At 45.2% G+C, this 16,764-nt stretch overlaps 1 protein-coding gene across 5 annotated transcripts in view; it reads left to right on the top strand.

Moving 5' to 3' along the window:
- Positions 1-16,764, top strand: part of LOC311237296 (progestin and adipoQ receptor family member 3-like) — a 44,291-nt gene that overhangs the window by 1,073 nt on the left and 26,454 nt on the right. For 4 of the 5 annotated variants that reach the window (XM_084325104.1, XM_084325107.1, XM_084325106.1 and 1 more), the window contains exons 2-7: positions 464-567; positions 2,689-2,938; positions 4,956-5,118; positions 14,461-14,616; positions 15,556-15,753; positions 16,067-16,157. In XM_084325104.1, coding sequence (XP_084181230.1) covers positions 561-567; positions 2,689-2,938; positions 4,956-5,118; positions 14,461-14,616; positions 15,556-15,753; positions 16,067-16,157 — 865 coding nt within the window. In that variant the 5' untranslated portion in view covers positions 464-560. The remainder of the gene's footprint in view (positions 1-463; positions 568-2,688; positions 2,939-4,955; positions 5,119-14,460; positions 14,617-15,555; positions 15,754-16,066; positions 16,158-16,764) is intronic. The other variant, XM_084325108.1, reaches the window with a different exon arrangement.

Below are 16,764 nucleotides of genomic sequence, written 5' to 3'. Positions count from 1 at the left end.
ATCTGAAAAGTATGTTCAGTATGTTCAGCGTGGCATGGAGGCGATTAGCCTGTGGCACTGCAGTGCTGACTGAGGTGTTATGGAAGCCCACGTTGCTTTGATAGTGGCCTTCAGCTCATCTGCATTGTTGGGTCTGGTGTCTCAATCTTCCTTTTGACAATACCCCCATTGATTCTCTGTGGGGTTCAGGTTAGGCGAGTTTTCTGGCCAATCAAGCACAGTAATACCATGGTCATTAAACCAGTCAACCTGGTCATCAGCATCTCCATAAAACTTGTCAGCGGAAGGAAGGATGAAGTGCTCTAAAACGTCCTGGTAGACGACTGTGTTGACTCTGGACTTGAGAAAACACAGTGGACCAACACCATCAGGTGACACGGCACCCCAAATCATCACAGACTGTGGAAACTTCACACTGGACTTCAAGCAACTTGAATGATGTGCCTCTCCACTCTTCCTCCAGACTCTGGGACCTTGGTTTCCAAATGAAATACAAAATGTACTTCATCTGAAAAGAGGACTTTGGACCACTAAGCAACAGTCCAGTTGTTTTTCTCATTATGCCAGGTAAGATGCTTCTGACGTTGTCTCTGGTTCAGTAGTGGCTTGACACGAGGAATGTGACAGTTGTAGCCCATGTCCTGGACCCGTCTGTGTGTGGTGGCTCTTGATCCAGCCTCAGTCCACTCACTCCTTGTTTCAAGTTTTCAAGTTTCTTTATTAGTTGTCATAGTAAAATACAGAATACTTTTCCATGAAATGCTTTTTTCTGTATGAGCTCCTCGGAGTGTGCTAGATAAAAATAGATAAAAAGTATAAAATAGAAAGTCAAAAGTACGTAAACAAAAAGTGTTCAGTCAATATACATATATACAATACAGAGTAAAAAAAATAGTAACAATGAGTTACAGTATACAGTACAATGCAGAAATGGGATGAGGTACAACTTAGGGTAAGGTCAGGTGGTGCAATGAGGTATGAATTGTAGTGTAAATCTCTTTACCAATAAATATAAAGTGTGTTAAAGTGGGTGTTACAGTGCGTGTTTATTTAAAGTGAGTGTGGATGTGTGTGCTGTGAGTGTAGTTGATGGTTTGTTACATAGTGTCATAGAGCATCCTGATGGCCTGGGGATAGAAGCTCCTTCTGAGTCTCTCTGTACTGGCCATGAGACTCCAGTATCGCTTGCCTGACCGCAGCAGTTCAAGGAGGCAGTTGTTTGGGTGGCTAGAGTCTTTGATTATTCTCTTAGCCTTGCCCCTGCAACGCTTGTTGTAAATGTCCTGGAGAGTGGGAAGCCCCCCTCCAATTGTGTGTTCGGCTGATCGGGCCACTCTCTGCAGTCTGCTGCGGTCATGTGCGGTGCTATTCCCAAACCAGAAGGTGATGTTACCAGTCAGGATGCTCTCTATTGTGCATGAGTAAAAGTTCTTGAGTATCTTCTGACTCACTTTGAACTTCCTTAGGCGCCTAAGGAAGTAGAGGCGTTGCCGTGCCTTCTTAACTACACTGTCAATGTGTGTGGTCCATGTCAAGTCCTCGGATATATGGACTCCGAGGTACTTAAAACTGTTCACTCTCTCGACCGGTGCCCCGTCGATGCTGAGGGGGCTGTAATCCCTGGCCCCCCACCTCTTAAAGTCCACAATCATCTCTTTTGTTTTGTGAAGCTACCCCAAATTCTTGAATAGGTTTGGCTTGTGCATCTTTTCCTGACACACTTTTCCCTTCAACTCAACTTTCTATAGATATGTTTGGATACAGCACTCTGTGAACAGCCAGCTTCTTTAGCAATGGCATCCTTGTGAAGGCTTCTGGACAACTGTCAAGTCAGCAGTCTTCCCCATGATTGTGTAGCCCACTGAACCAGACAGAGACAATTTAAGGCTCAGGAAACCTTTGCAGGTGTTTTCAGTTAATTATCTGTCTGATAATTAACTGATAGTCTACAATATTGAACTTTTTCACAATATTCACATTTTCTGAGATACAGAATTTTGGGTTTTCATGAGCTGTAAGCCATAATCATCAAAATGTAAACAAATATAGGCTTGAAATATTTCACTTTGTGTAATGAATAATCTATGAGAGTTTCGCTTTTTGAATTGAATTACTGAAATAAATTAACTTTTCCACAATAATCAAATGTATTGAGCTGCACCTGTATATGTATATATTATATGTATGTATTAGGGCTGACCTCGACTAGTTGAATAGTCGACTAATCGATAAAAAGTAGCCGTAGTCGACTGCCAACCTTAGTCTAATGCAAAAAAAAGTATCTAATTATTATTTTTTTGGGATCATTCTTTCCAAAAGCAAAGAGGCCTAGAAGCGTGGCTAACGCTAATGGTGCGCATACCAGAGAGGCTAACTGCCTAAGAAAACTGACACGGAGGCACTGAAAGAGGATTTCACCCGTCTAATGAAAACACTAGACAAATATCAAGATGTATCCAACAGTGGACCAATTGCATGCTTTCGCAGAGGACAAGACGCGTTCAGTTGACTCCTTCAGACATTAAGCATTAAGGGGGGGCGGGGGGTACATTTAGACATTTATTTTGGCCAATCAAAGTCGACTATACAAATCCTTAGTCTGGGACAGGCCTAGTATGTATATTTATGTATTTTTCTTTTTGGACTACATTAATCTTTAACTACTGTGCTGATCACATCTCTCCCTAGCCTTATCCTTCCTTGTTGCTGCTGTGGCGGCCAGCCAAGCCGTTAGGCGCAAGATGCCTTTAAAGATGCCCCAAAAGCTAATGAAGCGCACGCACTACATCGAGCTGGGGAGCTACCACTACTGGCCGGTGTTGATACCCCGCGGCATCCGGCTCTACAACTACGAACAGATTCCCCTCTTCCTCAAAGAGAACCCCTACATCACAGATGGCTACAGGGCTCACCTCCCCTCCAAGCTCTGCCTGAAGAGGTACATAGGTTAAGTTGTATGTCTATTAGCCATGTGAACCCGACTCTGGGCTACTGGGATTGTATTAGGGATGGGCGTGATTAAACGATTACTTGTAGCTATGAGAAAAATCGATCTTAAATTATTAATAATTTGTATGACATTTTTTTTTTTTACATATTTGTTTCACATGTATGTGTAAGAAGATTATAACTGTTGGTTTCCTTAAACATATACCCTGGCGCCCCACGTTACTGCACTGCAGACCTACGCGGTCGACCCGGGTTCGTCTCCCGAACCCGGACGTACATTTGCCATTTGACTTTCCCCCATATCTTCTCCCGACCTTCCTCTCTCTGCTCTGTCGGTCATGTCTGACCCAAAAAAGCTGTAAAAATGCTTAAAAAAAAAAAAAAAAAAAAAAAAAAACATATACGTGAATGAACAAAATTAAGTAAAAAAATATATATATATATTCAAAAATAATTATTTTAATATATATATATTTTAGTTTTTTCCCCTTTACGAGTAATACACGACCACTCAAGTATAGCATGCGATCAATCGATGTGGATTTGTCTTAAAAATTCCCATCCCTAGATTGTATACAGAGTCGGGAACCGGTTCACTAAAAAAACAGGCGTGACCCGCCCGGAGGCACTTAATCTATTCCAATCTTCTCCAAAAACTCACCACAGACAGACAAGGCCTCCTTCCCCCCAAAATAGTCGAGCTTTAGTCCATAATGAATTGTTTGTTCACCAGCTCAGCGTTTTTGTGACCACATGCTTCTGATCAACTTGGCGCACGCTCACTACGATGAAATAACACCCCACACCTGGCAAAATGAGTGAAAAAACCCATGTGTTGGGCATTATTGCGTCGTAGTGCGCATTCATTATTTTACTATTAGAAGCCTGTGTCTTTAACTATGAATGAACACAACACTCATCTTTAGATAATTGGGCAATCCCAAGCTCCACCCTAATTTTTTTTACCCTCTAATCACAACCACTGCTTTGCTCAGACAAGCTAAGAGAGGGGGTGGAGCTTAGCATTGGTCAATTGAGTTTGGAAAATGTCTTCTACTATTAATTATGTACTTAGGGGTGTTGACATTTCTCGATTCTAAGATGCATCGCGATGCGGACGTGGATGATTCTGCATCGATGCAGTGACAGAACATAATCGATTAATAAATAAATAAAATCTTTTACTCTCTTGCTAGCTTTTATGTTATTTTACAATGTAGTGCTTTGAGATTTGCTCCACAACTATAAAGCGCCCTACAAATCAAATATATTATTATATTATTATTATTATTATTATTATTATTATTATTATTATTATTATTATTATTATTATTATTATTATTATTATTATATTAAGCTAGTGCTCTGGTCATGCATCCACTCAACTTATATAAAATACAGCATCAGGCTATTCTAAGAGTATTGATATTAATAAAATGGAGTATTGAACAGTTTTTAACAGCTGGGTATCGAGATACCTTTCTATTATCTGTATCATGCAACACTAATAAAGACATTTATTCTGACATTCTGATTTAAGAACGTTCTAAATAAAAGTAAATTTATCTGACTGCTTGTATTAATTGATGAAAAAGTAGCCATGTGCAGTAATATAGAATCGTGGACAGCTGAATCTCGTGAGGCCAGTGAAGATTCACAGCTCCGCTACTACTGTATGTCTATACTACTATCTACTATGTACTATGCCTATACTACTACCTACTATGCTAATATGTCTCTTCTACTATGTGCACTCAAAGAGTGTATCACTCAAGCTCAGCACTGCTAGATGAACAATACCACTACCCTTAGCCGCCAGAAGTGTACCCCTCCTGCTGACAATTTGTAACTCACTTTGGATAAAAGCGTCGGCTAAATGAAAATGTAAAACATTGTTCTTCTGAACCTGTTTTTTTCTTCTGAGGTAGGCTACTTATTAATGATCAATGGAGACTAGAGTGCTCAGTTTTCTCACTATCTTTGTGTTTTCTCCTGTGCGTGTGCAGCCTCTTCATGCTGTCCAATGAGACGGTGAATATCTGGAGCCACCTGCTGGGCTTCCTGTTGTTCTTCTCCTTAGGGATCAACGGCGTCTCCACAGTGCTGCCCGCCAACGGGGCCACCGGAGAGGACTACCTCATCTACGCCATAGGGCTCTTCTGCTTCCAGGTATTTGGGGCTGACTGGGGCTGGGAGTGTTCTCTCTTTTTTTCTTGATCCACCAATCACAACTGTTGCTGTCCTCTGTCAAGCTAAGAGAGGGCAGAGCTTGAGATTAGTCTTGTCTTGTCTGTCTGTCTGTTTAGAGGTGGGGGGTGTGTGTGTGTTTATTTTTACTATATTGTTCTCATCGTTGTTTATACTGTAGGCGGCACGTGGTGTAGTGGTTAACACTGTCGCCTCACAGCTAGAAGGTCCTTGGTTCGATTCCCGCTTGGGGACCAGGTTGCCGTTACCCAGATGGGGTATCTCCCGGGCCTTTCTGTGTGGAGTTTCCCTTGGGGGGAAGGACGATGGGATGGGAAGTCCTGAGAACATTTCATCAGCGACTCTGTGTGTGTGTGTGTGTGTTCCTGTGGGTCGCCCATCGCACATGTGTGTTTTAAATCTGCATGACAAATAAAGACTTCTTCTTCTACATGTGGTTATACATTCTTTGTACAGGTTCAAACCAATACATTCTTCTGGATAACCGTTTGAAATGTTTTCAGAAACATATGTTATATTATCATACTGGTCATCGCGTCTCGCTCTTGCCATTATGAGAACTCTTATCTCCTAGCACCTACTGTGCTCATGAACAAACAATTTGCACTCATGCACATGACCAGGCCACGCCCCCGCGTCCTGCTATAAGACATGGTCACACTCTACCTTCCTCTTTTTTTGTTTCCAACATGGACGCTGCAGTGAACTCCATGAACTAGTTGTTATGAAATGCAGAGAGAAATTACACAATGTTGGGTTTTCGCCGGAGGTTCACCAGCCCCTGGAATCTTCTCGGCACATCCTACCAGCGCATCGGGCCTGTCCTGGGGGCGTTTTCCTTAATGATAAGCAAGCAGTGCAAGAATGCGGAAGCATTCTACCGTAGTGTCGTGCGGTAATGCGCCTTTCATTTTCCGCCGCCCAGCGCCCGTGCGTGCACCGGTGGCGGCGTGCTCGCTCAGGTGCGTGCGTGCGCCGGCGTGCTCGCGCGAGGTGCCCGCGCATGCGCATGAGATCCCGCCTTGGTTCGACACGAGCGGAGCTCAATATATATAAGTCACCGCCCCTTATTCAGTATCTAGAAATAGCTCAATTGGCAAGACTACATGGCTGTGGATCCTATGGCTCGTTTGCTGGCGAGTTCGAATCCCATCGAATATTTTTTTTTTAACGTGATTTTTTTTTTTAACATGTATTCTTTCGCCGGTTAAGGTTAGGCATGGTTAAGGTTAAGGTTAAGGTTAGGCATTGTTTCGGAGTTGGTTAAGGTTAGAACGGTTAAGTTTAGGCGCTGTTAAGGAGCTGGTTAAGGTTAGAGTTTGTCAAAGAGAATGGCAATATAATTTCTATGGTTAAGGTTAGGCATGGTTAAGGTTAAGGTTAAGGTTAGGCATTGTTTCGGAGTTGGTTAAGGTTAGAACGGTTAAGTTTAGGCGCTGTTAAGGAGCTGGTTAAGGTTAGAGTTTGTCAAAGAGAATGGCAATAGACAGCCTATTTCCGCGCGACAGCTCCCAAAGCGGGCCTGAAAAGAAAGGCGCTTTACCGTAGTGGCGTGCGGTGACGAATGCTTCCGCATTTTTGCACTGCTTGCTTATCATTAAGGTACTGAGGGACATCGCGCGACGGTTAGCTGTCGAGCTACGTCGCGCACAGGTAGGCCTGCGTTGTCCGGCATTGATACTAGCATGAGTAATACTGCTCGTTGTCCCGTGAGATAGCCGTGTGATGTATTGGCGCGAGGGGCAGGATATTTGGGAAAACATGGTCGTTATGACTCTGTTTTGGGTATTTTCCCAACTATCCTAGTGCGCGCGGCTAATGCTAATGCTACAATGCTGGGTCTCCGTTCTTTGTTCCCCGCCAAGGGCTGTCTTTACTAAAATGTCTTCCCTCCTCTTAACCATTCATGCTGACGGTCAATCGGTGTCTAATGTTGGGGGTTTTAGCGCGGGCTTGTTTACCATTTTCATGGGTGGATGGGCTGAGGCCTAGGGCTGGTGTGCTTTTTGTGAATGTGTGCAGGACTGGTGTTTTTCTCTGGTCTGCATCCCCTTAACATTTGTGTGTATGGGCTAGCCCATTCTGCAGTGTGTTAGTGGAGTTTTTGTTCATTTATTCATTTACCCCTTCATGGGTGCACACCACAGTGGAGGTTGCTGCATTCCTACTAGTGAGGCAGTGCTTCACTAGTAGTAGTCTTTTGTCTGCAGCCAACACTGGTGCTCCGTGCTTGTGAAGCAGGTGGCATCAGTCCTTTGCCTCTGACATGGTGGAACGGTGTCCCTCCCGGCCGACGCCATGAGGCGAGTCGGCCCGGCAGGTGGCTGGTGGGCTGTTAAAGCCTATACCGCCGCGGTATAGAATTAGCAGCGACTAGCAACATTGTTCGAATTGCTGTTTTTTCTGTAAAACATTGTGGTGGGGCCTTAGGGCCAGCCGACGTCGAAACATCGCGCAAGGTTTTGAGGTTATTAGCTTTTGACCTAGCCTCAAGCTATAACCGCTTGTTTACAGACATCTTTGGTTGGATCAGTCTCCCCTTGAGGAGGAGAGAAGGGTTTTCCCTCCTCAGGGCTCCCCTCTCCGCAGAGGGACTTTTGTCTTTCCGCAGGAGCGCGGGCGGTATTTGACCTAGGCCCCACACCGCCTCACACCGCGCAGCCAGAGGTGAGGGCGACCAGCGGCCATGATTCCCCCGCCTGAGGTACCCTGGACACAAAGACAACAGGTGATCGCAAGGCCGACAGCCTTGGCGGCCGAGGGATCGGCTACATTAGATGAGCACGCCCTAAAAAAACGTTGCCGTCTAGCTGTGTCTAGCTCGCTCTCCGGTCACCCCCCCCCCCCCCCCCCCCCCCCCCCAACACCAGCGGGATACAGGCTCTGATTTGTTCCCTTTGGCTGCGGGCCGCGTGCTTTCAGTGAAGCACGAGCGGTCCCATGTTTCGCTTCTCATGGGGACAGGGGCTGACACCCAGTTGCTGGCTAGGCCTGGGTCTGTCCGTGAGAATGCTGTGCTGTCAAGTGGCTCCCACGCCACACGTTCTGCGTCTGTGTTTGGCGAGCCTGGTGTTGTGTCTGTCAACGACGAAGGTCGTCAGCGGGGAGAACTCGAGGCCCAGGGGGTCGCAGCGCGAGTTCCCCCAGTCCCGCCCTCGCCAGGCCGGATATCACGTTAGTGCCTCTCACGGCCGGAAGACCGACGGTGGTCAGGCAAGCGCGCGTGATTTGGGTGGTAGTAATATCACTGCAGGGCTACGGTGTGTAGGAACCCACCCTATCGGGCAGTGTGGGGACTTCATGCCTTGCATGTCCAGCTGTAGAACAGTTCCTCAGCAATCCATGCCGGGGAGGTGTTCAGTGGGGGAGCTTTTGTCACCCAGTGTGATGTCAGCTTCCCCCGTATCAAACCGTCCCTTTCTGTCGGGGTCCCCCCTTGGGTGCGATTGCCTCGTTGGTAGTGTCAGGGTGCGATATCCCAGAGGGGGGGGGTGTCAGACCCATACCGGACCTGTCCCATGGAAGGTTCAGAATGTTGACCATCTCCCACCTGTTAGACGCTGTCAGGTGGGGGCCTGGTTCACAGTTCGGCTACTCTCTGGCTCCCCGCATCTTCACCAAGTGCGTGAAGACCGCGCTGGGGCCTCTGCGTCGTCGGGGGTTACGAATTCTGCCCTGAATGACGTTCTGGTCCTTGGCCAGTCAGGGTAGATCGCCAGGTCTCATACCGGGCAGGTGGTGTCTCACCGGCCTGGGTTTTGCTGTAGAGTTCCCTCTCGGAGCGGCGGCGAGTGGTTGGGCGGCGCTCGGGAGGTTCCGTCCTAGGACGGTTACAGCGCTGTCCGTGATGCGCCTGCTGCTGGGGTCCCTCATGGCCTCCTCTTCATGAGGAGGATGCAGAGGTGGTTTTTTCCAGTATGAAAATGGACCCGGTGTGAGATGTATGGAAGCGGCTGAAGGTTCCCATGTCAGTACTGGGGGACCTCGTCTTCTGGGGAGGCTCTGGTGCCCTCACCTGCAGGGTCCCCTTGGGCAGCAGGCTGTCACACGTCACGGTCTTCACCGACGCCTCCCTCATGGCAGGGCTGTACAGTGCGAGATATATATCGCACGTGCTACAGCAACATCCGTCTGTTTGATGAATGGATTTACTTCAGTAGCACTGGTGTGATAGGCATTCAGTTCATATCGATACTCTTATTTTGAAAATCCTGTCGCGGGTCTCATTTCCGCCTACGCGCAGCTCCAGCTATAATATCTATGGCTCCGGCAACTAGCAACGCTCAGTTCATTTCGATACTCTTATTTTGAAAATCCGTGGTGTCGTGACTCATATCCGCTCCGCTCCACAGCACACAGCAGTAGCGTCTCAGTAGCAGCAGTAGCGCCTGGAACGCGGACATTGAAACAGAGCAAAGATAGTGTGCTTATTTCGCCACCCAAAACAAATCCCTGCTGTTTTATATATTTTATATATATTTTTTATATTTAATAGTATAGCATAACCTGAGATTGTATAAAATATGTAAATAACTATGTACAAATACCGATATGCCCTACTATGTTACTTGTTTATTGCACAATGTTGTTTTATTGGATTCTATATGTTGGTACTACTGTATTGCACATCGTTGCGGGCAAGACCACCCGCATTTCATTGTATACTTGTATGCCGTGACAAATAAAACTCTTAACTTGACTTGACTTATTCCGCAACGGGTCAAATGCATATAACATGCTTTGCAATCCTCGCCATTCCTTTATGACCACGTCGTGTTTAAGACCGGATTTAACGTTTTGAATTGAATTGAATACTTTATTTTGACACAAATCGTATGACAAAAAAAACATTTTAAAAGACAAGACAATAACAGTGTCAATAACGCAGGTCAAAAATGGATAAAACACAATAAAGCCAAGGCTTGTTTCCATTGTGGTCCATACATGGAACATAAAAAGGCACAGAAACACAAATGGACATGTACACTGACAGGACGCATTCTAAAAAAAAATTTATAAAAACACCTAACCTGACAACTCATACAGTTAACTAATGTTAAAAGAAAATCCGCAAACCCTTAAAAGCAACTCATGATAAAAGAAATAAAAGCCAAGTTATGATAAAAGAGATAAAAAAAACATTTTAAGACCAATTTGAGTTGCTGCTGAGCCATGTTTTTAGGGCGGATTTAAATCCGAGAGGGGAGTTCAGGAGTTTTATAAATGTTGGCAGGGCATTCCACATTACCGTAGCCGAGTAAAAAAATGCATCTTTCCCCATGCATGTCCTGACTCTCGGCGGGACCAGGTCCGTGGGGCTTCCTCTTGTGGCGTGTTTGTGGACATCTCCTACTTTATTAAAATAATTGACTAGGTACTTGGGGACCGTTTCTTTTAGTACTTTAAAAACCAGTAGCATTTACGTTACGTTAGCATAAGCTAACAACAAGCTAAAACCCTGTTCAGAGCGATGGAGAGAGACAGCAGAGGGGACTGGGAAGGAGGGGCATTCTCCCTTCTGTGTGTGTGCGCGCGTTTGAAAAGATCAGATGAAGTCAGACGAGTATATTATATTGATACTAAATGTACTGAGGGTGGACAGATAATGTTGATATTTAAACATAAAAAATACAATACATGGGGAGCTCCAGTAGCTCACCGCGTACCTCGAACGCTATTTCGGTGTCGGGGACAACCGTGCGCGTCACGGATCTGGGGTAGCGAGTTCGACTCCCGGACAAGCCGTACTTTCTGTCTTTCCCCCCATCTGTACCCCCATTCAACCTGTTTCTGTCGGTCATACTTGACCAGAAAAAGCGATAAACGCGAAAAGAACCAGCTGACTGGTCAAAGTAAAAAAAAAAAAAATACAATACATAATAAATGTATTCATGATCATCATGCAACATAAAACAATTGCAGGAACGGTTTGGGAGAGGAAGGGGTTTTAGGTTGCGTGTTCCAAAAAAAATGTACTTAAAGTTTAAAGCTCAATATATCAAAACGTGGCACTTTATAGTGAACAGGAGGTCTATTTGTATTAAAAACAATAAATCGTTTTTCATTTAAATGGAAGAGCACAAATATTTTTTTTCAAATTATATTTTTGTTACCTTTTTTGAGTTGATCTAAATGTTACTGATTGTGTTAAATGGGCTTATGATATCATCTCATATCGTGCAGGCACCTGCATTGTATCGTATCGTGGCAGATATCGGCAAATATCGTATCGTTGTCCAAAGAATCGATATCGTATCGTGATGAAACTGGTGATTCCCACCCCTAGTAGAGTCCATACACCCAAGTTCCAAATCCCATAATTCCTTACACGTAACGTGTCTGGCTGTATGACGTCAACTTGTCAGCATGAAAATTACAGCCAAACATGGCACTGCAACTAAATAACACAAATACAATAGGCACATTTGTGACTGTTACAATAACACATTTTATACTTGTGCTACAAGATTTTGGCCTGTGCTACAAACTATCAACCTCTGTAGCACCAGTGCTATGTGCAAAAAAAGTTAACGTACAGCCCTGCTCATGGATGGACGTGTCGGACCAACACAGTAGGGGGCAGCTGCTATGCTGCCCGGTCTGCGCTACATTCAATGTGTTGGGATTGAAGGCAGTCCTTCTGGTCCTCAAACGGCTCGACCACCTTGTGGTGGGCAAGCGTGCTTTGGTCAGGACGGACAACACGACGTCAGCGTCGTATGTTGTCAGACAGGGAGGAGTGCGCTCCCCCCGTCTGCACCGGGCGGCAGTCGGGCTATGGGTGTTCTCCATCTGCTCTGCCTGAGGGCTCTCCACATCCCCGGCAGGGTGAATGTGGGTGCATGTGTGATGTCGCGGGGCGGTCCTCACCCTGACAAGTGGGGACTACGTGCAGGTCTGGGACCGATTCCGTGGCCGTCCGGGATTCTGTACGCTTTCCCCCCCTTACACCTGATAGCTCAGCTGTTGGGGTGGGTACGTCGGGAGCGCGAGACTTGGTCCTGGTCGTGCCAGGACGGGGCTCAGCTGTGTGGTCCCCGGCCCTGATTCAGCTCTTGGTGGCCTGTTCCGTGGTCACCGCGGGCCCTCTCTCAGGCACGCGGAACTCTGTTCTGCCTTCCTGTTCTGGGGCAGCCTCTAGGCTTGGCTGCTGACAGTGTGAATCTGGTGGGGATGCGTCTTGACTATTCTGTGGTTAACGCTATCCGGTACGCGCACGCTCCGTCCTCTACCGCGGCTTACGCTGGGGAGTGGCGTATGGACGAGTGTGGGGGCGGAACGTTGTTCAACCACCCTCTCGTGGGACGTTCCTGCTTGGTGCTCTGCGTCTCTAGCCTGTGGAACGTTCTCTGTCTCCGAGTGGGACCTCCAACTGGTCCTGGGCCGGTTGTCGGAGGCCCCGTTTGAGCCTCTTGAGCAGGCGCCATTGGATCTGCTGTCTTGAAGACCACGTTCTTTTTGGCCATCACCTAAACGCGTGGGTGAGCTGGGGGTACACTTGTCGGGTCACACATCTGCTCTGTCCCATATCTCATAATGGCAAGAGCGAGACACGATGACCAGTATGATAATATAACGAAAGGTTATCCTATAACCTAGTTATATGAATACTGGCAGAGCGTCTCGCTCTTAGCGCCCTGAGGTCCCTTGGTTGGGTTTTCAATGTTGGAAACTTTTTTTCCGAGGAAGGTAGAGTGTGACCATGTCCGGCGTCTTATAGCATGACGCAGGGGCATGGCCTGGTCACGTGCATGAGTGCAAATTGTTTGTTCATGAGCACAGTAGGTGCTAGGAGATAAGTTATCTCATAATGGCAAGAGCGAGACGCTCTGCCAGTATTCATATAACTAGGTTATAGGATAACGTTTCGTTAGATAACCCTTTGAAATGTTGTCAGAAACATATGTTAGATAACCCTTTGAAAAGTTGTCAAACACATGTTAGATAACCGTTTGTAATGTCAGAAACGCATGTTAGATAACCACTTGAAATGTTGTCCGAAACATATGTTAGATAACCGTTTGAAATGTTGTCAGAAACATATGTTGGATAACCGTTTGGCGGAAAACGAGGAGCAAGCCGCCATTTTGTAGATATGCATTTTTCACACGCAAGTCAAGACCCACGCATTGTTTATGATTCCTGATTGATGTACGCCAGAGAGGCAAACCTGAATGGCTTGTTGAATCACATGTTTTCTGCCCTTGGCAGCCCAGGAAAATCAGACTGTGTTGTGTTATTTCACCGTTTGTATGTTAGTAGGCCCATCAGAGACCAAACGCTGAAAAAGTGAGTTTTTCATAATATGTGACCTTAAGTTTATAAATATATATTATATTATATTTATAGTTTTCTAATGTAGTTTTAAACCCTCTCCATAATATATTGAGGGGTACATGTAACATTAAGACACACCATCTCCTACTGGATTTCCTAATGACCAATCAGAAAGAAATTAGTATTTTTTTTTTTTATATAAGTGAAGCATGTCTGCCTATGATTCTTTTCAATCTCACTTCCTCTCATTTTCAATGTGTATTCAACTTTTCTTTTTTAAGATCCAGTACAACGATGACACAAAAAGTGTTTTAGCTCACCCTCTCTGAGCACAGCCAACTCTCAGTAGGCTGAGGGGGGCGTGGCCTTCGGTTCACTAGACACTATATGGAGGTGTAGTCTGACGTCACTGGTATTTCCACCCGTATAGGGTTTTATCATTGGGAAATTTTTAGTTGAAATAAAATTTGGCGATTTTTGTTTATTATTAATTGCGAATATTTTCATGTTGTGCTATAGAGATTGTGGATGAATAAGCACAGAAAGGTACAGCATGCCAATGTTAATGCTTTATTTGTTTTAAACGAGACGATCTAGAAATGGGCAATGGGGAAATGCATTGTGTTCCAAAGAGGGTGGAATACGAAAAACGGCAATGACGTAACCACTACACCTCCCTATAGATGCTGAAATGTTAAGCACTGTGTCCTCTCAGCTAGATGTGACTGATGGGCCACTCTTCTTTTTAGTCATGTGTTGGCCTCAGCCAATCACCTAAAGGATAATTCCAGTGGTTTTTTAACTACACCCAAGATCTAGCATCATGCTGATCAATTCTGACACTAATTATTTCTCTGGTAAAATCTCACGACTGCAACGTGGTCCAGTAGGATGAGATTCTGGTTGGAATCAATCTGTAAAATGGCAGACGATAGAGAAATAGGTTCTAGGTTGAAAGTAAGCAGAATGCTCCTTTTAATATGGGATCTTGTGTTTGATGTTTTCCTCTCCGTCTTTACCTCCCAGGTGTGCATGCTCTGTTCAGTGGGTTACCATATGTTCTCCTGCCACCGGTCGGAGAAGACGTGCCGTCGCTGGCTGGCCTTGGATTACGCAGGCATCTCCGTAGGCATTCTGGGCTGCTATGTCCCCGGGGTCTTCTACGCTTTCTACTGCAACACTGTAGGTACTTTTTATTTTCTTTCAAATCTCATGTCATATCTGGTAGTAGGGTGGACACGAGTAATGTTTTCCCAGATAGAGTACTCGCAATGAATTACTCGAGTATACCTGATGCCCTTTCACTACCACACTACAGAAGGTTAACCTTTCAAACCGTCTGTAGTGTGGTAGTGAAAGGTTAACCTTCTGTAGTGTGGTAGTGAAAGGGTTATCCTTCCGTAGGGTCGCAGTGAAAGGGTTAACCCTTTGGTAGAGGTAGTGAAAGGGTTAATGCGTATCGTCTTAACAGTCAAGTTTACCATTTGTAATAATTACACTACCTCCACTCTGTCTGCAACAGGTCTTGGAACGGCATGTCCGTATAAATGATGGGGTCTATGACCCGACGCAAAGTGGGTGATGTGTTGTTGGCACAATTTGGAAATGCACAAACACGAACCGCTGTTTTTATGTTTTATGTATAGTACTGCAACAAACTCTTTGCGGTACTATACATGCTCCGCAGCTTCCAGTATGGTCTTCCTACAACAACTCATGCCTCGTGAGATTTCAGAGCGAGACTTTGGTTTCAGTGGCACAAACAAGCACTTTTCTCCCATAATGCATCTATCATCCCTCTTATCTAGTATTAGAACAGACTTCCCCCCCCCCATCTTTTCTTAGTCCTCCAATTGCAACCGTTGCTTCAATCAGGGTTCCCGGTTCAATTCCAGCTCCTACCGGCAGCATGTTGAAGTGTCCTTGAGCAAGACACTTAACCCCTAACTGCTCCTGATGAGCAGGTTTGCACCGTGCATGGTTGCCTACGCCATCGGTGTGTGAATGTGAGGCATAAGTTGTAAAGCGCTTTGGATAAAAAGCACTATATAAATGCAATCCATTTACCATTTGTATCTCACCCCTTTCTCTCCTCTTCTTCTTCTCCCCCCCCCCCCTCAGTTCTGGCGCCAGGTGTACCTGGTGACGGTGTTGTGCCTGATCCTGGCGGTCTTCTGTGTCCAGGTGCACCCTCACTACCTCAACAAGGGCTGGCAGCGGCTGCGGACCGTCATCTTCTGCTCCGTGGCGGGCTACAGCGTGGTGCCCGCCTTCCACTGGGTCTGGCTAACCGGGGGCCTCACCGCCGACGTCGTACAGGTCAGAGGGAAACTAAATGCTACGATCATCCTCCTTTAACCCTTTCACTGCCACATTATCAAATGGTTAACCCGTTCACTACCACAATACAGAAGGTTAACCCTTTACTATCACACTACAGACGGTTAACCGATTGTTTACAGTTGTTTGTTTTTGTGTATTTCCGTACTACGTTAATATTCACGAGTGCGCTTTAGTCCTTGATAAGCGCCAATTTTAAAGAGCTCGCTCTTTATGATTTTGTCCAATATTGACGGTTGAGGGCAGCCGTCCAGTGATCTGATGTTTGAAAGACGTGTTTTGTTTGTGACAGTTGTTCCTGCCTCGTGTGATCGTGATGTACCTGATGGCTGGGTTCGCTCTGGTCTTCTACCTCACAAAGGTCCCTGAACGCTACTTCCCTGGTGAGTGTCTCTTGTTCATTTATTTGGGGAGGGGGGCACAATAATATTCAAGAGATTTATTCGTCACATACATACGCGAGACATATAGGGAAATGAAGGTGGCCATGCCCGCTTTGATTGTGCAAAAATAAAATACAAGTAATAATAGAATAAAATAGAATAGATAATCAAATAGACATGATAAAAAGTACTAAGATAAAATACAATACAATGCTAAGCTTACAAATAAAAAATTAATGAGTCCTATATACACTACTATACAATATACAGTTATACTATATCTAACTATTAGGGCTGTCAGTTTATTGCGTTAATTAGATTAATTAATTACACAGCAAATTATCGCGTTATGAAAATTAACTCAAAATTAATAAAAAAAAAAAATTATAAAAAAAAAAAAAAAAAAAATATATATATATACCGGTATATACAAACTTTTAAATGGTACATTTGCATGCTCTTGGTATCTGATTCTAGGGACATCTATGGATCTCAGGGAATGTATTCCCAGTAGGGGTGTAACGGTACGTGTATTCGTCCCGCGAATTTACGGTACGGCCGTCACGGTGCCGTACTCGCAGCCATACGAAGAATACGCCTCACAGCG

Source organism: Notolepis coatsorum (assembly GCF_963971535.1).
Source record: "Notolepis coatsorum genome assembly, chromosome: 11".
Lineage (NCBI taxonomy): Eukaryota > Metazoa > Chordata > Actinopteri > Aulopiformes > Paralepididae > Notolepis > Notolepis coatsorum.
The sequence above is the reverse complement of the archived record's forward strand: the minus strand, read 5'-3'. Positions and strand labels throughout refer to the sequence as shown.